The sequence below is a fragment of the Juglans microcarpa x Juglans regia genome, chromosome 2S (genome assembly GCF_004785595.1).
Source record: "Juglans microcarpa x Juglans regia isolate MS1-56 chromosome 2S, Jm3101_v1.0, whole genome shotgun sequence".
NCBI lineage: Eukaryota > Viridiplantae > Streptophyta > Magnoliopsida > Fagales > Juglandaceae > Juglans > Juglans microcarpa x Juglans regia.
Genome location: NC_054597.1, coordinates 2367562 through 2391728, shown reverse-complemented (window position 1 = coordinate 2391728; position 24167 = coordinate 2367562). Strand labels below are relative to the sequence as shown.

Genomic DNA, 24167 nt, shown 5'->3' with positions numbered 1-24167 from the left:
TGCCCCAACTAGCTTCATACCTAAAAATTCTACCTTTTTTTTTGCTGGTGGCTTTCTTTTGGATTATAATGAGAAGGGGTCTATGGTCTGAGGTAATTGCTGCCAGATGGTATACTGTATGGTCTTTAAAATTCTTAATCCATTGTGAGTTTCCAAGGACTCTATCAAGTCGTTCCTTTGTGAAATGCTCCCCTTCTCTATTATTAGCCCATGTGAACCTATCTCCCTTGAAACCCAAATCATTAAGACCACAATGGTCCAGTGCCCTTCTGAAATTCACTATCTATCTGTATGGTCTACTGGCAGCTCCAAACTTTTCATCTAGGCTAGTAATCTCATTAAAATCTCCAAAGCACAACCAAGGGGTATTTAAATCAGGGATTAGAGCTTTGAGAAGATTCCAAGTTTCATTCCTTTTTGCAGAGTTTGGGTGACTATAAAAGCCTGTTATTAACCAGGGGTACTCATCAATGTTGGATTTGATTAAGCTTGAGATGTTCCAATTAGTGTATGTAATTACTCTGAAATCAACATAATGGTTCCATAGAATGGCCAAACCACCACTCCTCCCCTTACTGTTAACACTAAAACAAAAATCAAAACCCAGCTTAACACGAATATGCTCCATCTTTTTGCTGTTGCATTTGGTTTCTATTAGAAAAATCAAATGTGGAAACTTTGACTTCACTATCCTGTGAAGTTCATGAATTGTTCAGGGGTTCTCAAGCCCCCGACAATTCCAGCTCAAAACATTCATGAGGATGGGTGGGGCTGCTGCCAGCCTCCACCTCAATTTCCTGAGTTAGCCTCCTTGCAGGTTTGAGGGTAGTTTTTTGTTTTTTAGAACCAAAAGAACTGGATCTGGTTTCCATTACTGAGGCTGGTCTTTTTGCACATTGGATATGGTGAGGGGCATTAAGGGAATTGGTTATATCAGAGAGTATTGAGTTCTGTTCACTTGCTTTCCTTTTCCACTTGTTTCCTCTGATGGGTAGGTTTGGGATTGCACGAGGTGCTTTGGTGGGAAAGTTTGACATAAAAGGATTTGGCTTGTTTGGGGAACAACAATGTCTAGGGGAGCTATTCTCAACTGACCTATTGTTCACAACCAAAGAAAAAGGTAACTTTTGACTTTTGTTACTTACCTCTGGAGCTGCACACTCAGGATAGGATTGACATGCCTCGTTTTGGTCACAGCTATCCCGAAAACTTGGGGATCTTCCGATAGCTTCATTGGGCTAAAGTTAGCTTCAGAGGACTTGCTACTGTCGTGATTGTTCTGGCATAGCTGCTTTGGAGGTGACTGCTGGTGAAAGGCTGAGTTGTTCTGACTTGAGGACTCAACCTCTGCGGCTGACTGTGACTCCTCACCCACCACCTTCCCTTCACCTGCACCCTCTTCTGGCTCCCTGCAAGGTGGCCGGTTTGAAGGGGTCTCCGTTGATCCACCATACCTCTTCCCTGAGACAGGCTGAGTGAAACCAGAAGTTGCTCTCAACCATTGTCCGTATTGTTCTTTGGACTGAGGGACTAGGTTGAAGCTCGAGCATTTCCCATTTGCATGTTTCAGCAGACCGCATTTAAAGCAAAAGTTGGTTAGTCTTTCATACTTAAAATAGGTCCAGCATTGTTTACCTCCCAGGTTTATCATCCTGCCTCGCAACAAAGGTTTGGTAACATCCACTTCCACTCTGATTCTCAGATAACTCCCCCAACCACAACCTTGGTCGTCCACTTCCACTATGTGTACCTTTCCAATGGCTGCACCTACTTCTTGCCCAGGTGCTCGTTCATGCCTGCAAATGGAAGGTTGTGCACTTGAACCTAAAAAGGTTCTGAGATGAAAGAGACTTCATTTGGGGAAAGTTCCCCTTCAAATTCCTTCAGACATATTATATACCGATCGAAAGACCAAGGCCTCCCTTGAAGAACTTTTTTCTTATCTGATAACAACTGTAATTCTAGAAGGAATTTATTTGGCCCAAGGTCTTTAAATGTTAGCCAGCCGAAATATAGCTAGTCGGGCACAATTAATGCAGGTTGGCCGCGCATGCATAAACAACCTACTGCAGTTGCGGCCATGTTAAATTGTTAATAAGGTTCCAAAAGCCGCACAGCAGATTCGGTACTTTGCATTACTTTTTGTTTCATTGTTATTTTTAAGTAGGAAAACTCTACTACGCCGTCCGAAATATATCGTTTAGTTTGATTGTTCGGTATTATTTTTTTTAGTAAATGATAAGAAAAATAATTTTAAATATATTGATATATTTTTTATTTTTTAAAAATATTTAAATATATTAAAAAAATAAATTAAAAAATTAAACAAAAATAATTTTATTACTAACGATAACTGTGAACGGTGATACTCGACAGAGCAGCACCGATATTTTAAATATGCTTTGGACCGTCTGTCTTTGATTATTTTTTAATGCTCTATTACCTATGTTATTGGGGGAGCAGATGTTGAAATTATTATAATCATCCACCTGTGAAATTACAGCCAGTGAAAGGATACCACGTTGACCGAAGAACATAATAATATATATATATATATATATATTCATGAGTCGTACGTGCAACTGAGCACAAAGTACTGTCCTTTCTCCCTCTTCTCATGGCTCAGACGATTCAGACCAACACATTTGGGTCTGTTAATTTAAACGAACATGTACGTATGTATAATATTTTACACGATAATATTTTAGAAAAAGGGATATTTTTATAAAATAATTTATAAAATTAATATTATTTTATAAAAAGACTCTTATTTTATACTATGTGTTATAAAATATATTATAAAATGTGTTGTATAAATATCACTACTCATACTACTATATAGATTTTTAGAAGAGTAGTTAAGACTTTATTACACTGTCAAATTTTAAAAGAAACTTTTTAAAATGAGTAATGCTACATGCAGTCGTGGAGTGCGCAAACGTCGTGTATTCGTTTTGAAAAAAAGTGAGGTCCATTATAAAAAAATTATTATTTTTTCATGTAGGTCTCGTATTTATTCATTTTTTTTAAAGTGTTTACACGGCGCTTGCACACTCACGATTACAACTATCATTTCTCTTAAATATGATACATATTATGTGTAATTAAGAATAGAATTAGCTACTATTCACTACCCCACACTTTACGTGGCAAACCGGGTTCATTAACAAGTGAACCAGTTCTTGTCCCAACCCCTCCATCTTAGTCCCGTCCGAGGGAAGAACAAAGTCCTCCCCTCCATCTTTAACCTCTCCATCTTAGTAACGATGTGCGTCTATCGTTCCTGGTGATCGAATTGAGATCAACTACAACAACCACTTTGAGAGGAAGCACGGTGTGTCACCAAGAGAGGATGACGAAGCTGGTGGGTGGCCGAAATGGAGGAGGCACGATTTTGCTTTGTTTTGTCGAGGAAGAACAGGGGCTTATGGACATGCCATGGTGGCTTACGATGGTTGCTTTCGTGGGTGGGGTGGTGGCAGAAATCTCTCGACATTGATACTTGGTGCAACGGCTAGGTCTTCATGAGGGCCATTGTTTCTTACGACAGGGAGCCAAGGAGAAGCCATGGGGTGCAAAGCCATGGAGACTCGTCGACTTCTCTTGAATGTGGCGGCACTGCGAGAACGTGGTGGTTGAATCAGAACTTAAAGCTCCCTAACGCGAACTGCCGTGTGTGGGCTCATGGGGTCTATTGATGCAGCGACGTGGTGCGAGGTGAGTTCACAATGGCTGCGTGATGGTGAGAGGTTTGCTCTGTTTTTTAGTTTTCCATGGAGTGTGGTTGCTTGGGTTGCCTTGGGGGATGCTACGGTGGTTCAAAACGCGGGATTGAATGTAGTTTATAGTAAATTTAAAATGACATCTTTCTTCAAAACGAGAGTTTCAGCATTAAGGAAAAAAAAATACAAAATCTACATCAGGTGTGGAGTGTGAGGTAATAAATAATGACTAATTTATAACAAAACTCTTAAGAATATTGCCAGAGTTTTGGATAAAGAAGAGTAGTATTCTTGATTCTTTATCTCAATTTTTGTTATTCCCAATTGCATATAATAATAGGACATATTTTAAATAGATACCATTTAAGTTTAAATGGTCGATAGAATAACCCATTTGAAATATAACATTTATCACGGATGATTAGGAATCAGGGACGACAGCATTTAAAATTTAAAATGAAGAATAATATTTTTCAACTAATTATAAGTAAAATATTTTAAATAATTTTTATTTAAATGATTTATTTATGCTTATCATTTAGTACTTACGGAAATGATAAGATATTTTAATATTCAACTTTCTCTTTTTGAAAATTAGATATACTTTGGGTTGTAAAAATAATAATAATAATGACAAATAATATCAAACTATTTTTTTTAATTACAATTTACATTGCTGAGAACAAAAGTAACTAAAAGTGGGACCTATTAAATTCCACATTAATCTCCAAAAAGACGCCTCACACAAAGAGACAATAAATGCATGAACATAGATCAGATCGCGAAGATTTAACGTGACACGCATTGTTTCTTACGGAATGTGTATGGCTTCTCCGCCCCCGATGAGGCCCTCTTCTCCCCTTATACTCGCTCCTCGCCTCTCACTCCTCGCTTCCACCGCTCATCCTCATCCTCATTATCTCTCTCTCCCCCTCAATGTCACCGGCAATGGAAGCCAAAGCGCAACCACAAGAGGAAGCAGCCGCTACACTCAACGACGACTTCTCCAACGATACAGTTGCTCACAAATCCAGAGTCACCGTTGTGGGTAGCGGTAACTGGGGCAGTGTTGCTGCCAAGCTCATTGCCTCCAACACCCTTAGGCTCGGGACTTTCCATGGTATTCACGTCCTTCATGCGCTTTTCTATTTCTTGCATTTTTTCTTTTGACTTTATCTGTTTCCAAAGAATGAACGCTCTGATTTCTTTTGCTTTTGCTACTTTTTTCACCGGCCAACCATAAATAGGTACTATTAATGAAAACCCATTTTGAATTCAAAGTTTTCCTGTTAAATTCAGATGAGGTGAGGATGTGGGTGTATGAGGAAACATTATCAAGTGGTGAGAAGCTCACAGATGTCATCAACAGCGTTAATGTAAACATCTTTTCCCCTGCATGGCATCACCATTAGCTGTGTTTTAGTATTTCTCCATTGTAATGTTTTTATTTTCCTTGACAGGAAAATGTGAAGTATCTCCCTGGTATTAAGCTTGGAAAAAATGTTGTTGCAGACCCCGACCTTGAGAATGCAGGTATTAGTTTCTTGCCTTTTGCTGATCAGTGTCCTACACTCGAACTTTTGGTTTATTGTTCTGATGGGGGCACTATGCAGTGAAGGATGCAAACATGTTGGTTTTCGTGACCCCACATCAATTCATGGAGGGAATATGTAAGAAACTTGTAGGGAAAATAAAGGGAGATGTGGAGGCTATTTCCCTCATCAAAGGAATGGAAGTCAAGATGGAAGGCCCATGCATGATCTCTTCTCTCATTTCCCAGCAATTGGGGATTAATTGTTGTGTCCTGATGGGGGCCAACATTGCCAACGAGGTAATTAATATAATTTTCAATTTTTTATTTCATGGCGATTTACATGCCATATCATTTGCCATCGGCTTTTCCTAAAACTAGAGGCTACTATGCAGATTGCCGTGGAGAAGTTTAGCGAAGCAACGGTTGGATATAGAGAGAACAGTCAGATTGCAGAGAAATGGGTTCAACTGTTTAGTACTCCCTGCTTCCTGGTCACGGCTGTGAGTGCCATAGAAACTGTGTCCAATTGATAAACGTTAATTTTGTAAACTACTGCATGTGCAATGGGTATAAAGAACTATAATTTCAATCATTCCAAAACCTTCAAATGAATAAAGGAATTCTATTGGAGTGATCTGTGGTAGATTTTAATATGGCAGGAACACTAGAAGTCAAAATTCCATTTTAGTGTATTGGGATATGAATAAGGCATGATTTGTTTGTGAATAGGTCCAAGATGTGGAAGGAGTGGAACTTTGTGGCACCCTGAAAAATGTTGTGGCCTTAGCAGCAGGTTGGTAATAAAACATAGTTCTTTATCTTCTCCATTAAACACACTTTAATAAGTAATAGAGGAATTAATCAGTTATGGAACAGGTTTTGTGGATGGCTTGGAGATGGGGAATAACACAAAGGTGAGTGCAAACAATATAGACTTAGCTAGAAGGTATTTGATCTGTTTTCTCATTTGCTGCTTCACTATTCATCTCGGCTTGGCTGTTTGTTTGCTTAGGCCGCAATCATGAGAATAGGTCTGAGAGAGATGAAGGCATTTTCCAAGCTTCTATTTTCATCTGTCAAGGATACCACCTTCTTTGAGAGCTGTGGTGTAGCTGACCTGATTACAACATGCTGTAAGGAACCAGCTAGATTCCTTTAATTTTCCTTACAGCATAGTTTTGCTTTTACTATAACCATATCATATGTATGGCAGTGGGAGGAAGAAACAGAAAAGTTGCAGAAGCTTTTGCCAAGAATGGAGGGAAAAGGTTTATCGTATCAATCCGGTGCATAGTTGTTATTTCGTGAACAAAAGAACTTACCTGTGACCCTGCTTTCTTGGCTGCAGATCATTTGATGAGCTTGAAGCAGAGATGCTACAGGGTCAGAAATTACAGGTTTTTATATATACTAAAAATCAAGCACCTCCTATCCCAGAGAACGAATAAATTTTAGTTTGTTGGATTCTGAATACTTTCTAGTTTTATTCTACTGATCTAGTTCTCTTTTTCATTGAAGGGCGTCTCAACGGCAAGAGAGGTTTATGAGGTTTTAAGCTACCATGGATGGCTAGATTTGTTTCCACTTTTTGCAACAGTCCATGAGATCTGCATTTTTCATCTTCCACCATCAGCCATTGTCGAACATAGTGAGCGCACACCAAGATTTTCTCTGTTAGATGGCTCTGCCGCCCAATACTGTTGACAATTCCCTGGATTCAACAAATAGAATTTTCAGCAGAAGTTTTCTCCAGTCATGCATCAAGCACGAAAGGATTGCGGGTTGAGTTGCAGCATGTCGGGGGAACTTCATGCTGTTTCCATTGAAGATGAACGGAATTAAGACTCTCTTGAAGTTCCTATTATGTACCGTTTTTTTTTTTTTTTTCTTCCACTTTATCTGTTACACTTGTTCCCATTTTTGTCTGCATGTCGGCTAAATTATTTAATGTATCAGAATTATCAAAAGATCCTTGTCACTGGAGATTATTAAGCTTATAGGTAAAACTCTCTAATGTGATGTGTAAAGTTCGTTAATATGTTCTCAAGTACAGCATAAAAAGATCACAATATTCAATTTCTTGAAGACCATTAAAGACAGAATCCTTGGTAGGTCCCCAACTATAACACAAACGATCAGGATATGCAATTTCTTGGAGACCTTCGTTCCCCCACCCCATCTTCTGTCCCTTTTCTTCAGTTCCACCTTGCGAAAGCAAGGATCTGGACCACGTACAGATCCATATACCGAGGATTGCCACGAACACATTAATCGAGGGAGCGAGAGCCCCTGAATCTAGAGCTGCTTGGCCTGCTTTCAGGCGTATTCTATACTTTTGGGTACAGTTGACTGAAGGAAAATCGAGGTTTAATGATTAATATAGTGGTTAAAAATTAAAAAATTAAGGAAAATACATTTACAAGCTAAAATGAAAAATGGAATCCCATTGTCAGTAACACCATACCCTTCTCATTTCATACCATAGTAATATAGAACTGCCATAAGCCAAACTACACAGCTGCAAAACCATGCTTTTAAAATGAACATGAAAAAAAAAACCAAATAAATTCCCCACAATACCAAACCCGTGGATGAATTTTACAATTGGTTATAGGAAAAATTACCCAGTTCGTATTCTATCCAGCCGATCAACACTCTTCCGTGCTCTTTCCAGCTGGTGGTCGATGCTTTTCCGAGACTTCTCGTGGCAATCCACGCTTCTCCGAGACCTTTCCACATGGTCAAAAGAGATTCTTAATTTTTCTAGCTTATCAACATTGGTGGACAGATTTTTCAGTTTTTCAGGCCTATCAGTGCTCTGCCTTGGTTTCTCTCTTCGATCGGTGCTCTTCCTTGAAACTTCAAAAAAATCAGTACTCTTTCGAGGCTGCTCAAATTGGTCTGTGCTTCTCCTGGAACTGTATCTTTGGGAAGGAGACTTCTCAACAGTAGAGATAAATTTCTTGAGATGCCTGATGTACTCGGGATAGAGCTCCAAATCACAGTGATTTCCTCCTTTAAGCCATAGTGGTTCATACTTCTCTTTGCACAGTTCCCAGAGTTGCTTACCATGGGAGCAATCAACAACTTCATCTGAAGTCCCCTACAAAAGGATATAAAATACTTATATTATAAAACAAGTAATTTATTCCAGCATGTGGTATAATTTTCACTTATTTTTTTTATAGAAGCATCCCGCAAGCATTGGAAAGGGCTTTTCCGGCTCTATATCGCATTGCAGGTAATAGGAAGGCTTCAGTGGCGGATGTGCGGTCATTTGCTCACGGGGTGCATCAATGGAACATGCTTTTTATTAGGGATTTCCATGACTGGGAATTATCTATTGTTTCAGATTTTTTTAGCCTATTACATTCTATGGGGACTTATAGGGCGCTGAGAGATAGATTGATGTGGAGGGCTTATGATCACAAGATATGTACAGTGAAGGCGTATTATAACATCTTGACAACACAAGAGCATACTCCGTTTCCCTAGAAGAATATTTGGAGGACTTGTGTGCCTTCTAAAGTAGTTTTTTTTGTTTGGAATGCTGCTCTTTGGAAGATATTGACCACGGACAATCTGAGGAAGAGAGGATGTGTAGTGATGGATTGGTGTTATATGTGTAAAAAAAATAGAGAATCTGTGGACCATCTCTTATTACACTGTGAGGTAACTAGGGTGTTGTGGGATGAGACTTTTCAAAGGGTTGATGTTGCATGGGTTATGCCTAGGAGGGTGGTGGATTTGTTGGGTTGTTGGAGGAAGATGCAAAGCTGTCATCAAGTGGTTGCAGTATGGAAAATGATTCCGTTGTGCATTATGTGGTGCATTTGGTCAGAAAGGAATGCGCGATTCTTCGAAGATAAGGAACACACAATGGCCGAGTTGAAGAATTTTTTTCTCCACACTTTAATGTGCTGGTTTTCTGCTATTGTATTGCATGGAGATAATGTGCATGATTTCTTGTCTTTAATTTATCGCTCTTAGAATGTAATTAGGGGTCCTTCTGTATACTTCATGTGTACAAGGGCTATGTTTTCTTCACTCATACATATAATATTGACCTCTTACTTATCAAAAAAAAAAAAAAAAAAGAAGCATCCCGCGAGCAATCTCCCTCTCTCTGTTGGTGGGAAGCAAACAATCTACTTATGATTGTAAATACTTGCTTAAAAAAGAATGCCCTTGGAGAGGAAAACCCATAACATATTTTATATAGGAGGAATTTAACGAATATAAAGATACTACTACTATTGGCCTTGAATTAGGGATGTTAAAAATGATGAATAAACTTTTTTTTTATAAGTAAAATCATGAATAAACTTTTTCTAGAATCCCAAGCCTTCCAAGCTAACAATGCAAGTTTGTTTCACGCTACCTACAGATAAACTCTCCCTATATTGTGTTGAGCGTGCACTGAATTGAATACACAGTTCCCAGAAATTCAACACATTATTATTCTTCCAAGCTCAAGAACTAAATATAAGAGGGAAAAAAAAAATGGAAGGGAGTCCTTTTCTGTAATGTTTACAAGTTGCAACTCAAATTATTTTCCCTCCTTGACCTGTTATTTTATGATCACCAGAAGTTTTGTCCAACTCAAAAGCAAAATCCTCTGAGATATAAAAGCTAGATACTGTTCTGACCATCCAAACAGTAACATGGTACACTTATTAAAAAAAAAACATGGTACAGAGACTCAAATTAGATCATACATAAAGAAAGGTCAACTATGGCCCCTCTATGTGAGCACTTATCCCATAGCCCTCTCACTGAGGTGACTTCTTTTCTATGAACCATACCTAATATAAGACATCTAAATATTTGTACTACTGCCGTAACAGGTATCTTTTTGTTTGGACTTAGAATTTGATCCCCTTCATGGGCCACAAGACAGGTTCAGTACTACTTGTATCAGACTCGATTAAAAATAATTGGACCAGAGCAGAACCTAAATGGGCAGCAAAAAAGATGAAATTGGTGATGAAATAAGATTTTATAGATGCAGCTTGACATTAAGAAGTTAGAAAAAGGAAATAGTATTCTAATTGCCTCAAGGCCAACAGGCAGGTTATCCCATATGAATGTTAAATTCCACTGTTATCAAATTATAGTTTGATAAGACAATATGCAGCATATTAAAGAAGAAATGAAAAGCTCTCTCATATATCTAACATCAATATGATTATGATTTTTAGCCTTGGTGATTATAAAACAGGAAACACTTAGATTAGCATGCTTACATGAATGATTAGAACAGGACAGTTGACCAGTGGGATTTTGTCAATATTCTGCACTCAAACAACAGAAAACAGTATCATGTTAGATTAAAGAATCCATGAATGTAACAATAGAACCTAGTAAATACAAAAAGAAAACTGAACAGAATTATATTACCTTGTATATGTCAAACCAGTATGAACGCTTTACAGGATACATGACTCTTAAGCCAGAGAGTATGGGACTATGCAGAACAACAGCTCTTAACTGAGGTAGCCGAGCAGCAAGGTCCAAAGTGGGGCCACTTCCAACAGATTGACCATAAAGGATGATATCTTCCTGCTTAGTACCATAGCTTTCTTCAAGACACTTGTATGCAGCTTCAATATCTGAATATGTATTCTGCTCACTAGGCTACAATAAGGAAAATAGATGTGCTTTAAAATGATAATTTCAACATTGACCCAAGTGCCACAATTTACAGAACAAAGCAGTTTTGTAAACATAAATTTTTTAATTTCCATCAAACCTTTCCAGATGATTGCCCATATCCAGAATAGTCATACCTGCACAAAGTTACCAATTTGTATGAGAAAGCTGCCATCCATTTTTATGCTTTGTCAGGCACTTCGTCTACAGATAAGACACGCTCCTGAAGTTTAAACATATAATAAAGACACCCACACTTAAAAACTCAAGGACCAATCACACCATACTGTACTCGATACTTCAGCATGAGCTTGACTATCCGCATTCGGAAATAAGCACCAGTAAGTGACTACGCAATAAAACATAAAGATATAGTTCATTACAGTCACAAAGCACGCAGTCCTCATTCTAAACCGAAGGGGAGGGGGGAGGGGGTGTTCTATTTGGAAACAAGCACGTATTCACCTCGGATGGGGAAAAAGGTAGATCAAACGACAAAAATTCAGCGTAAAAACTAATTTGAGTTTTTTATAAAATGGATTTATACGTCCATGAAGCAACTCAAATTATATAATCTTCCGTCCCAATAAAATCCTGGAGCTAAATTAAAACACGCTAAAACTATAAATAACCGACCGAATCTCCATTTTCAGTTAATTGTAGACAATCCGAGCTTAACACACAGTACTCCCGCTCATAGAACCAAGGCACAGACAACCAAAACCACCCACAAACCACATCTTAATAACAACAACAATAAAAAAAACAATGAGCCCAACTCAAAAATCAGAAAGACCACAGAAGAAAAGCTCAAAATTTCCACCACCCAGATGCCAAAATTAACTAAAAACGAGAAAAAAAGCACCGAAAAGTTCAAATCTTGCACGAAAGACAGAGAAAAAAGACGGAAGCTAAATTCGAGTACCCCATGAGATTGACGCGGAGGTGGATGCTCAACTCAATGAAGAGCTCGTACATCTGACCCAGATCGGCGGCATTGCCGTGAGAGTAGAGAAGAGTAGAGGTGGCCATGGGGTGTCGAATGTAGATGGCGACAATCTCGGTGCCCCGACGGGTCGGCAATTTGAGAACCTCTACGTTTTCACGGTGGGGAAACGGGCTGAGAAGCAGGAGACCCGTGAGCTCATCCTTGACCAGCTTGTATGAAGATGGGTTCGGCGGGAAGAAAGCGAACTTGGCCGCCATGGACGACGTCACCCCACCCATCTCTCTCCCCCTCTGCCTCTACCTCTGCTTCTGCGAATTTCTAATCTTCGCTTCTCAATTTCTCTGTTATAGTATTGAGAATTGGTTGAAATGGACATTCATTCCACTTCTCGTTCCGCTTTTACTAGTCTTGCCTTTTATTTTTACATGGGTCAATAAGCATATACAATGATGGCTATGGTAGGGTCAAGCAGAGATTATCACAGTAGTCATATTTTTATTTATTTATTAAAAAAAAAAAAAAGAAGATACAGCACAAAGTTTTCTATTAATTATTATTGGTAAAATGGGTACCTTTTGAACCCAACATGGGGATAAAAGTAACTTGTCTTCGACACATAGACATTGATTTGATTCCTTTCTCCTTTTTTTTTTTTTTTTTGTAATTTTCTTTTCAAAATATAATAGTTAGATCTTAATGGGTTTGATTCATTTGACTCCATTATTTTAATTTATTTTTTAAAATATCATTTTACTTTGCCCACTATTTTCAAATATAAACTGTTCCACCAATCTCTTCAAGGCGCATTTCTGGTTTTCCGTCACCCTTCTTTGGTCCCATGCTACTTTATATATTTATATTGACCTCTCCTACCTAACTCCATACAGAACTGAATAGTGAATGCTTACCATATTTTGTCCAAGAAAAGAAAACAAAAAAAGTTTAATTACAAAAATAGTATCTCTTTTTTACAGGTTTGTCAATCAGAAATGTTTTATTCATAAAATAATTTTATAAAAACAACCTAATAAACTAGCGTACTTGATATAGTACTTTGAATTATAAAATTACCTTTATTATAAAGTAAATATACCGAATCATACAAAGAAACACTACTTTATGATTTTTCTTTTGAAAAATTTATTTGTGAATGTAACACTTCTCTTGTATTTTTCTCTCTTTAAATTGTGAACTTTATCTTTTTTCCACTGAATTTATTATTTATTTCAAATAGAAATTTCTATACAAATTTAACTAAATCATTTAACGCAAAATCTGAAGATTATGTATGGTAGCTACTAACTATGTTTAGATGCTGAGATGATCTCAATTGATCTGTGAATAGTAATATTTTGTGAGCCTTATTGATATGCGTTTGAATATAAATAGGTTAAAATATATATTTGAATGTATAAAATAGATTAAGATGAATTAATTTTTATAAAAAATTAAAAAAGTAATACGTTCTATCAATATTTATTTGAGATGAATTGAGGTAATATTAACATCCAAACATGGTTACTTTCCAATTGTTTTACTCATTCTTTAATAAAAGCGTGAATGGAGTTCTTATTAAAAAAATAATTATAAAGTGAAATAATAATATTAAAAAATGCTATCAATTGATTAAAGGATAATCGTGAGAAAATCCAATGATTGTGAAAGAACAAACATTGCACTATTGACAGACCGCGTAGAGGAACCTCAACGGATGTTAACAAGCCCTGTTAATAATAATAATAATAAAAACTAGTATCTTATTGGGGTTTAATAACTCTAGATCCAAGAATATTCTATTGTAATTATAAAGGGGTTCATGTGAATATTTTTTATGGCAATTTGCAGATCCTATTGCAATTCTCGGCAAGGTTTTGGGTTTTTATTGGGTCACGTTTCTCTAATTAAAAAAATAGTAAGTTTATTACAAGAGTAATACTACATGGAGTCTTGAAATGCAAAAGTACCGTACAGTCATTTTAAAAAAGAGTAGATTTTACTATTAAAAAATTAATTAATTTTTTCATGTAAGTCCGTATTTATTCAATTTTTTTAAAATAATTATGCGACGCAAGAACTGCAACTATCATTTTTATTATTACAAAATTTAAGTTTATTATAAAAGTATTGTAAACTTTATGTGATTGACAATACATTATAAATATAGAAAATAGTAATTCAATTTTTTTGAACATTAAATTTTAATTATTGATTTCACATCAATTTATAAATAAAAATATTTTTCTATCAATAAATAAGAGTTTTTCTATGAGAAAAAATAAAATAAAGAAATGGTCATAGAGTGAGTTCAATATGGGGAAGTCCCTTTTGACCTTTTTTACGGTCGGGCTTCATACAAAAAAAGCCTAGAAAGTATTGAATTTGATATCTGATTATGTTGAGGATTGTAAGTGGGATCTTATATTGTTGGGAAGTGACAATTTTTTGTTTTTTTTTATAATGATTTTAATATAATTCAAATTGTATCATTAACTAATGAATAGACCATCTCATGAAGCGTTACAAATATTATTAAAATCTATGTGGGATTCGAGTTCTACGGTGGAATGACTCAAATCAAGATGTCGAGCATTTAAATAAGAAATATCACATCCAAAAGAAGCTGAAGTGATAAAAAGGCATATTTTGCCAACAAAGGATATCACTCTACCTTCACTTCACTCCCCCACGGAACTTGTAGCTGAGTTACTGCTATGTATCTATCCCTCTCTCACTCTTATTTTTAGAGTTGTAAACTCTAGATAATCTAAATTCACCTGTACCAGCCACTCAAAACCACGGAATGATAGCAAAAACTGGAAGATCCGTAAACATGGTAGTACACGAACATATGCAAACCAACATGATTGGGACCTTATTTGATGATTTCTAGACCAAATGCAGCAGATAACAAAAGATTTGTTTTGGATGAACTCGCATCACTAACTTTTCTCATACTTGGAAACCCAAGACAGCACCCAAGAAAACTGAAAAAGTTCACGAGAGAGGCATAAAATATGCTTAGCACATATTATATTGTCATTCTGTCCAAACTAATCGCGTTGATTTTCTGGTCTACCAATATCATGTAGGACCATAAATGCAACAAACCATGATAATAGCCACACCTGATGGACCCTAATTTCAGGACTGTGCTTGGAGTCAAGGTCTCATGACAAGCACTAATCTTATGGGTGAAAACTGACTAAATGGCAACTAGTGTACTTAAAAAAAGGATGACTATGAATATGGCCAGTGATTGAATAAAGGGATGTTTGTGTCATCACATGGTCCATAAAATTAATTAGATGAAAAGAGAGAGGTGGTGGGTCTCACTCACCTTAACTCTATCTTCTTGTTATTGGATTGAATGATGAGACATGTCCCTTGCCCGCAGCAAAACTGTTGCATATTCCTCACCTGATATGCATTCTAATTTTTGGGTGGTTCTATGCTTCTGTTTTCCCAAAGTCTATAACAGAACTACATCCAACCACAGCAAAACCATGAGAAGGTTTTACTAATTCTGGGTACATCTCAGAAAACTGAACTCTTTCTTGTTCCAAATAACAAGTATTCTGTGAATCTTCTGTAGAGAATGTGAGCTTTAAGACAGTATTGTGCGTATCTACTGTAAATATGTGTCGTACTGTTACCAAATATTTAGCACCCATAGATGGGGTGCTCTTAACACAAGGCAGAAGGGTTAAAAACTTCAAATCTCTGTGCCATAATAAACTGGCGAATTTCACTTGTAACCTAAGACCTTACTCCCTATGCCTTGTTCAGTTTAATATGGCAGGAGCACCCAAATTTTAAGGGTGGTAGTTAGTGCTGTGGTGCTGGTCAGCACTGAGCAGGCTATTTTGACTCGGTCAGGAAGAAGGGCTTGTCCCTTCCATCCATCAAGATCGCTGGTGCCACAAACGATGAAAAGATGAGCAGCCAAGCGCATAAAGACAAGTTTTGGGTGATGTTACATGAAGCGTTTGGATTATCTTCAACCACAATTGCCACACACATCCTGAACAAACATATCTTCCAGGTTTATTGATGCAGTGTAAGATTGGTTACTATATCCAAAGAAAAAGGGAGAGAGAATTGGCTTGGGGGGGGGGGGGGGGGGGGGGGGGGGGGGGGGGGGGGGGGGGAGTAGTTAAAAAGGAAAACAAACAGGAAGAATAAATCGACTGGGATCATGGTTGTCATCCATATAGCTCAACTACGATTGCTGTGGAGTAAATAAACAATCTCAACTCCCAAAGCTAAAAAAGAAGAAATTCCCTGGGACTCACCTTGATGCTCTAAAATCCAGATGTGCGAGGAATGAGATCACAAGTATTTTTGGCAGTGCTGCTAATGCCAAACAATGAGAGACATAAGCCAAATGTTAAAAAATTCCCATTGCATACAAGAAGAGAATCATAAAGCTCAAGCTTTACTGAATATTATTAAAGACATGGGTAAAAAGAAAATGAGGCAGAGGAAAAAAAGACAAAAATATGCAGTCACACAACTATGAGAAATGGTTTATGAGAAATACTTGTAAGCAACATGGTTGGAGTACATTCACTATCATAGAATATGAACAATCTCAATGGTTAAAACTTTCATATAGAGCAAAAGGGGCAGTAGAGTAAATTGATCCGCCGTGATTCAACATCTTTGTCCAAGCTTTGGTAAAGAAGCAAAACTGATCTTTTTATACTTTCAACTGTAATCTTCAAACTAGTAAAATGAAAACAAATCTTACTACTATCCGCTTTTATGAAGTTGACCACATAGATCCGAGGTGCTTCCCTAGGGTAGGGGACACAGTTGCAGATCTACAATCGTCTTCCTTTCTTCTCAGCTGATCTACAAACAACCATATTTGGTGTAATATCAATTCTGAATAAATTTTCAGGGCTAGGAAATTAGGGTTGTTTCGAGCTGATCTAGATCACAAAGAAATATTTTGGAGCATTGCAGCCTTGATCCCGTGTCTTCTAATAATTTTATGCAACAGATGCAGGCAATTAGATATAGGCACGCTTTAATATCACTACCTCCACGGACAGATATATGCACATGTATATGCAAACCCTGTTTCTCATTCTTCCCTCAAACAATACTTTTCATAAATATAAACTCATTTGGAAAACAGAGAACCGCAATTAAAATAACTAATGATGGGATTGAGGCCAAAGACTACAGAATAAGACGTATGCCAGCAGAAATAATACCCCTCTTTCACCTTAAATGAACAATACCTAATTTGAGAGACCCATTTCACCATGTAAAACCCACATTCCGGATAGATGATTCTAGTTGTGCTTATTGACAAAGGAACCAGATCCCCACTCAAATTAGGAAAAGTCCCGAAACTTGCATTAACAGTTCACCATAAGCACACGCTAAAAGGTATGCAGAGCAACGCACGGGTACCTAACTCTAGAGGTCTAGCTCTCATCTACAAATAATCGGCCTTTAGATCAACTGATCAGCAAATCCAAGTTAATGAGCACCACATAAACATATGCTACAATGCAAACTAAAATGCACAGTGAAGTTATGCATATACGTGCATAAATACAAGAGCATAAACCTCAACTCGGTGCATCCTATTCCACGACCAACTAAATAGCAACGTACTTCAAAACAGCTGAACATTAACCTAAGCTATCATCAACAAACTGAACTCCAAAAATTCTTCTTATTACCAGAAAGAGAAAGTAAGAATACAAACTAACCCGACTTTTAAACAATATCTTCCACTATCTCACTTAAAAGGAAGGATAAAGGTGAGGTTTTGAGTATCAAATAACTAAATTTCAAATTAAACAAATTAGCGAATCCGCTATATTCACCAAAACATCATCAACTCTCTCCTAAGAAAGGCACCTAAAGTCTGTGCCCCCCGAGACGCTTCCTCAGCATGTTGTACTTGTGCTTGTTCATCTTTCTCTTCCTCTTCTTCTTCACACTACCCGGCCGGCCACACTGTCAAGCAACCGCGTCAACTGTCTCGGATGAGACCGACCCAGTTGAGCAAATCCGGTTCAAGTAAAACCCATATGATAAGCTGGGATAAATTCGCGAGAATTGGGAATGGGTCAAGTTCTCCGCTTTGCGTCAAGTCGAAACGAGCTTGGATTGGTGGATTCGATGAGAAGGGAGAGATGGAAAATAAGAGGTGCAGTGGGATTCGGGGCTTGTGGTTTTGCACAGCGGAGATGAATCTTGCGGCTGGCGATTTTCTGAGGAGCTTGTGCAGCGCTAAAGCCATTGAATTCCAATTTCCAAGCAGTAATATTGCACGACGACCGATGACGATGTGCTTTTCTGATTAGGAGGATGGGATCGCATTCGTTATTTTTGTTTTGATTATAACCAACGAGAAAATCATAAATCGAAAGAAGAATAATAGATTAGAAAGGAATCAAAACGTGGTGACACAGTATGGTTCATGGTAAACACCCTTTATATATGTGTGTATATATAATATAATTAAAAATAGAATTATTCGTAGCAGACTGAATTTTATAAATAAATAATCAACAACGAAAGATTAAGTACTTCTTATTTATAGCATCAAACATTATAAGCGACCAGAAAATGGCCACTGAGATCATGCCTTCTCACACTCTTGCATATATATTGCGTACATTAATATAAAAATGAAAGGATATAAAACCAAATCAAATCAAAACACACACAATCGATTGTTATTTTGAACCAGCGTCGTGTGCATATAGCTGCGAGCTAGCTGGAAGGAAACTATGCATGCAGTGGTTGATCAGGTTGTTCTAATTATACAATATCATGTTTGGAGTATTGCCTTCATCGTGGCAGCAGAGGTAAGTGGTGTACTTCTCCATGTTGCGGTTACACTCAGGGCATCTCATTCCCTCCGGGATCCTTCCGGCAAAGTGCGAGAACTCGAAACGGCAGCAGGGGTAAGTCTCACCTCGTAGCAGCTCGTGGTGGTTCTTGAAAGCCACATCAAAACCCTGAAGGCGCACATTTTCCTTCCATTTGTCAAACTCAACCAGGGTAGGCAGGATGGAGTTCCCGTGCCCATTGACCACCACAGAAGACCCTTTACAGAGCACAGCCCAGCTGCCATCTCTGTCATAGCTAAGGAGTTTCTTGATCTCTTGCATCATGGGGTCGACGTGGTCGTCAGCCTTGCCTTGTTGAATCTTGGAGAACAGCATGCTCTCGAGGCGGGTCCAGAAGAACCACATCATGGCTAGGTCTTGCCAGCTATGACCCAGCTTCTCCACGGCAATAGTCGCTAAGACTCGCCGGACTTGCTCCCGTTTGCTACCCTTTCCCACATAGGCCGACTCTAAGGGTACGTCTGCTGCCAATGCAACTGCGCGTGCCGTGTTCGTAAATTTTCGAACCCAGTCAGTGTCATCCCCTCCATACAAGAAGATGTATTTTCCATCTTTAATCTGTTCATAAAAAAATACGTACACAAGTGGAGAAGTGGATATGATAAGCATTAAATTATATCATGTATATATATAGATTAGTACTGCATGCAAGTATAATTAGCTACAATGCATGTACACTAGTACTGCGTGCAGCATGCTCACCCAGTTTAGTATTGTTGGGTCAATGCCGTCAACCAGCAGCTCAAGCCTCCAAGTCTCGTCCCTCCAGAGAACTTCTTCTCTGGCGCTAGTGAAAGGGAAGGCATTGCTTCCCCAAATCCACATCATGTGGATTGCATTGGGGGACACAACCCTTCCTTGAGGGTCTAGCACCACAAGGATAGGCTTATTCCTGAAGTGCCACTTCTCCTTTATGAACCTGACCACCGCCTTCCCTATCAAGCTAGGGTGGTACACAGTGTACCATGGCATTGAAGACTGCAGGCTCTCAAAACGTTTTTGCATGGGATCAGTCCATGGGACGGAACGGTCCACTAGTGGAATCCACACAAGTTCATACTGACTCTCTAGCCTCGTTGATTGGACCCTGGATTCATTGTAAATTTGTTCCAGAATTGACAGCTCTTCCTGGGAGATGTCCAAGCTGGAAATGAGCAGTAGCACATTTTTCCTCCTGAGAACATCTATATTAACCTGTTTTTGTAAAAACATCATGAGTTACAGAAAATCAATCATATATAGTAACATATTAATATATTATATATGTATATATATGGTTTTGTAACAATGATTAATGGTAGGGATGCATGCATATTGTGTTTAGAAAAGCCAACCCTTTTCTTGGAGTAACCATCTACAAGAGGCTGAAGATCATCCCTGGGGTAAATAATGGCCCTGAGAGGCTTCATATTGTCAATGTGGACCATCTCGAAGAGACTGACGAGCATTTGAAAGGCTTCAACATCCCTCTTCTCCTCTGCATTTAATGACAGATTCTCAGTACTGCTAGCACTACATCATGTATTAATATTTCTTTCTTTCATGGTTGATCTATCTATATTTGACAAAATTAAAAATGACTTATATATGTATATATACCTATGTATTGGTTGCATATTTCCAACTGCTTCTTAAGATGGTCGCGTATGGTTCTGAGCTTGTGAGTCAGGGTGGATAGTTCCCATGCTTCTGTGGTGGAGACCACAAACCTGCTATCAACATCCATTAATTTAGCAGTGTTGCGCTGGGAAAAGCACTGCAACTCTTACTTTTCACTAGTACTCGGGAAATAGTTTTTAACAAGAGAAAATTATATTTTACACTCTCATAATCAGGAACTGCCACATTTTTTAATTTGCACATGAAAAAATGTCAAAGCCGCCAATTTGCACCATCAATCACGATATATCTCATCAAGATTGTCACGTGTTATTTATAATGTTCACATCCAAACTGAGTGCAAATTATATATTAGAAAACGTAATTTTAGGTCCAATTTGACAAGTTTTGTGGTGCAAATTAAAAAATGTACTAGTAGTTCATGCAAAATATTATATCCCTTTCAATAATTTATGTGTATATTATTTACCAAGCATATAAGGTTTAGAAAACATTTAATAAAAGTTGTGATATAATGTCCTACTATATCATGTAAATATGTGAGTGTTTGTGTGTGTGTGTATATATATATTTTCAAGGTTTTGAAGGATGGATCGATGACAGAAAAAACATACTCGTAGCCCAAGCTGGTGAAGCTACTTATTTGAGCTGCGCAAGCTACAATACTCCTGATGGTCCAATAGATAGCAGTTGGAATTTGTGCCAAGGCTGAGGATAATGCAGGCACCTCCTGGGTGATATACGTGGATGGCAATTCTTTAAACTCAACTACACTCCGGGTTACTTCCAATATCGCTCTGATCAGATCATTTAGCGCATCGAACCTTGGTTTCAGTAAGCCTGCATGCTCAATGATGCCAGGTACTTGCCTTAAGAATGCCATTGCTCTTGCAAGTTGGTTTGTTGAGTAAATCTGGGCAAGGAGCCAGAATTCTCCATAGTTCAAAGCAAAAGCCGCAAGGGCCAACACCAGCTTAGCATCCCATGCAAAAGAAGACACCAGGTGAAATATTGAAAGTGTCGTTTGGTGTGCATCCGAGCCACCGAAAGCTTTGTATTGCATCTGAAAATTCATATATGTATAGAGTATTTTATGAATGTGTACATATTGATGTCGATCCAAGTATAAAACTTAATAATCTGTGGGGAAATTATAAGCTGATCTTTAGGTCAGGTATTAGAATATTGACGTTGCATATACTATTTGTGAGAATAATTATATGAGATAGACACATCATATGCAGCATAAAATGTTGTATATATGGTTGGATTCAACCTCGCAGGAAATTCGATCAATTGTATATGACAGAGCATCAAGCAGGACAAGGAAATTGGCTTGGTGGGTCTTGTCCTCCAAGTATTCAACTTGTGCTTGGGTACCCTGCAGTAAAATACAAGTGGTACTTAAGCAATGAAAACAATGGACGAATGCATAATTGAGATAAATTAATTAGACACGCATTGATCTGTGGCATCAAGTTTGTCCGCTGATGCTTCTAATTGTTTTTCACGAACCGTTAATTTCTTGAATGAAAAGGATTAGTATTATTACCGCTATCATTAGGCCTTCAGGATTCAAAGTGGTACGATTAAGAATGTCCTCAACAATATAAAGAAGGGGTCTAATATCAACTTCTCGGCCATCGGGAGCATGGGTTCCCAGAACTTGCTTCACCATCACATTGTCATCGGACAATGTTATCATGCTTCGATCACCTTTGATCAATTGCTGCATAGAACTAGGCGAGAACCTGTTGGTGAGGCTGTGTTGCTGCAAAGCACCTAGTTGGTGGGTGGGTTGGAAAGAACCCAGCTGGTTAGTGGGCTGCAATGAACCCAGATGCCTTGGCTGCTGCAATGAACCCAGCTGACTTGGTTGCTGTAGGGAACCTTGTAACACATTGGTAGTCAGGCCGGGTTGTTGCAGAGAACCCAGCTGGGAGGATTGCTGGAGAGATCCCTGTTGGGAGGGTTGCTGCACATTGCCCAGTTGGCTTGTTTGCTGAAGTGGGACCTGTAAAGGATTGTTAGACTGGGTGGGTTGCTGCAAAGAACTAGCAACAATAGGTTGCTGCGAAGAACTGCCACCCAACTGGGTGTCCATGTTGTACAAGACAGCAAAGGAAGGTTAGAAACTCTAGGTATGGGGTGGATCAAGGTGTAGAATATGGCTTGTGTGTTTGTTGCAATTTGGCCGGCCTATATATAACCATCAAAAAGTGAGAACACATGAACAAATAAAATCAGAAAGGGAGTAAAGCGCAGCTGCATCAACTTCCTTGCTTTCATTGGAGTTAACCCTTGTACGTTAAGTGGAAGACTGTCTCTCTCTCTCTCTCTCTCTCTCTCTCTCTCTCTCACACACACACAGACACACACAAAAGTGGAAGCCTTGCTTTCGTGGTTGTCGTGTTTCATGGCCTCTTTGTCAAGGATTCTGAAGCAGTAGCATTGCTTGGAGAGAAGGATCCAAATCTGGATCCAGACTCTGTAATTGTTGGTTCAGGGCCAGACCATGGGTCTAAATTATTTAAACACACTGTCACACACACATACCAGATTATATATTCTATGAAATATCATATATATTGGAGAAAGTTATTCCCTTAAAATTACTCATGCATTAAGAACAAACAAAAATTAGAAACATATTTATTTATATATGAATGTTTATATAACGTAGATTTATAACTTGGACGTGCATTTGTTGGAGGTTCTGGGTCGGTTTTGGTCCGTTCTATTCATTGTTAATAGTTTAGATGTTAGCATGTATCTCGTGGTCCACAGTAGGAATATACAGTATCAAGAATTAAATGATCGTGGCCGTCAGATTGTATCCAATGATTGCTCAACTACGATTGCTGTGGAGTAAACAAACAATCTCAACTCCCAAAGCTGAAAAAGAAGAAATTCCCTGGGACTAACTTTGGTAAAGAAGCAAACTGATCTTTTTATACTTTCAACTGTAATCTTCAAACTAGTAAAATGAAAACAAATCTTACTACTATCCGCTTTTATGAAGTTGACCACATAGATCCGAGGTGCTTCCATAGGGTAGGGGACACAGTTGCAGATCTACAATCGTCTTCCTTTCTTCTCAGCTGATCTACAAACAACCATATTTGGTGTAATATCAATTCTGAATAAATTTTCAGGGCTACGAAATTAGGGTTGTTTCGAGCTGTTCTAGATCACAAAGAAATATTTTGGAGCATTGCAGCCTTGATCCCGTGTCTTCTAATAATTTTATGCACCAGATGCAGGCAATTAGATATAGGCATGCTTTAATATCATACCTCCACGGACAGATATATGCACATATATATGCAAACCCTGTTTCTCATCCCTCCCTGAAACAATACTTTTCATAAATATAAATTCATTTGGAAAACAGAGAACCGCAATTAAAATAACTAATGATGGGATTGAGGCCAAAGACTACAGAATAAGACGTATGCCAGCAGAAATAATACCCCTCTTTCACCTTAAATGAACAATACCTAATTTGAGAGACCCATTTCACCATGTAAAACCCACATTCCGGATAGATGATTCTAGTTGTGCTTATTGACAAAGGAACCAGATCCCCACTCAAATTAGGAAAAGTCCCGAAACTTGCATTAACAGTTCACCATAAGCACACGCTAAAAGGTATGCAGAGCAACGCACGGGTACCTAACTCTAGAGGTCTAGCTCTCATCTACAAATAATCGGCCTTTAGATCAACTGATCAGCAAATCCAAGTTAATGAGCACCACATAAACATATGCTACAATGCAAACTAAAATGCACAGTGAAGTTATGCATAT

General features: G+C 38.2%; 3 protein-coding genes across 5 annotated transcripts; 1 reads left to right on the top strand and 2 right to left on the bottom strand.

The window, feature by feature from the left end:
- The first annotated feature begins 4554 nt into the window (after positions 1-4554).
- Positions 4555-7218, top strand: LOC121252523 (glycerol-3-phosphate dehydrogenase [NAD(+)]-like). The gene is made up of 11 exons (XM_041152220.1): positions 4555-4842; positions 5022-5098; positions 5183-5255; positions 5336-5553; positions 5649-5756; positions 5986-6049; positions 6133-6170; positions 6269-6389; positions 6470-6524; positions 6605-6653; positions 6775-7218. Exons 1-11 carry the CDS (start codon positions 4659-4661, stop codon positions 6958-6960), a joined length of 1173 nt encoding a protein of 390 aa, XP_041008154.1. The 5' UTR covers positions 4555-4658; the 3' UTR covers positions 6961-7218.
- Positions 7145-12248, bottom strand: LOC121252525 (alpha/beta hydrolase domain-containing protein 17B). 3 transcript variants are annotated; one of them, XR_005938232.1, is made up of 6 exons: positions 11834-12246; positions 11009-11045; positions 10657-10893; positions 10503-10550; positions 7721-8359; positions 7145-7605 (listed from the first exon to the last, which is right to left on the bottom strand). XR_005938232.1 is itself a non-coding variant. In XM_041152221.1 (6 exons), the coding sequence occupies exons 1-6, from the start codon at positions 12133-12135 to the stop codon at positions 7584-7586; spliced, it is 1125 nt and encodes a 374-aa protein (XP_041008155.1). In that variant the 5' UTR covers positions 12136-12247; the 3' UTR covers positions 7145-7583. The 3 variants fall into 3 exon arrangements, 2 of the variants coding, with proteins under 2 accessions (XP_041008155.1, XP_041008156.1); XM_041152221.1 differs by having other exon boundaries at positions 7881-8359; positions 11834-12247; XM_041152222.1 differs by lacking the exon at positions 7145-7605 and having other exon boundaries at positions 7703-8349; positions 11834-12248.
- A 6154-nt stretch (positions 12249-18402) lies between these two features.
- On the bottom strand, positions 18403-22543 carry LOC121253098 (protein SIEVE ELEMENT OCCLUSION B-like). The gene is made up of 8 exons (XM_041152992.1): positions 22222-22543; positions 21911-22167; positions 21635-21739; positions 20973-21421; positions 20338-20447; positions 20073-20215; positions 19441-19932; positions 18403-19296 (listed from the first exon to the last, which is right to left on the bottom strand). The coding sequence occupies exons 1-8, from the start codon at positions 22460-22462 to the stop codon at positions 18643-18645; spliced, it is 2451 nt and encodes an 816-aa protein (XP_041008926.1). The 5' UTR covers positions 22463-22543; the 3' UTR covers positions 18403-18642.
- Between the last annotated feature and the right edge of the window lie 1624 nt (positions 22544-24167).

Coding starts and splice junctions, on each gene's coding strand:
- LOC121253098 (XM_041152992.1), bottom strand. CDS start 22,462: ATGGACACCCAGTTGGGTGGCAGTTCTTCGCAGCAACCTATTGTTGCT. Junction 21,422..21,634: donor TTGATCGAATTTCCTGCGAG/GTTGAATCCAAC, acceptor ATGAATTTTCAG/ATGCAATACAAAGCTTTCGG. Junction 19,933..20,072: donor ATGGTTACTCCAAGAAAAGG/GTTGGCTTTTCT, acceptor TTACAAAAACAG/GTTAATATAGATGTTCTCAG.
- LOC121252523 (XM_041152220.1), top strand. CDS start 4,659: ATGTCACCGGCAATGGAAGCCAAAGCGCAACCACAAGAGGAAGCAGCC. Junction 4,843..5,021: donor TAGGCTCGGGACTTTCCATG/GTATTCACGTCC, acceptor TGTTAAATTCAG/ATGAGGTGAGGATGTGGGTG. Junction 6,171..6,268: donor AGATGGGGAATAACACAAAG/GTGAGTGCAAAC, acceptor TTGTTTGCTTAG/GCCGCAATCATGAGAATAGG.
- LOC121252525 (XM_041152221.1), bottom strand. CDS start 12,135: ATGGGTGGGGTGACGTCGTCCATGGCGGCCAAGTTCGCTTTCTTCCCG. Junction 10,894..11,008: donor ATGGGCAATCATCTGGAAAG/GTTTGATGGAAA, acceptor TCCTTATTGTAG/CCTAGTGAGCAGAATACATA. Junction 7,606..7,880: donor CTGGATAGAATACGAACTGG/GTAATTTTTCCT, acceptor ATTTTCCTTCAG/TCAACTGTACCCAAAAGTAT.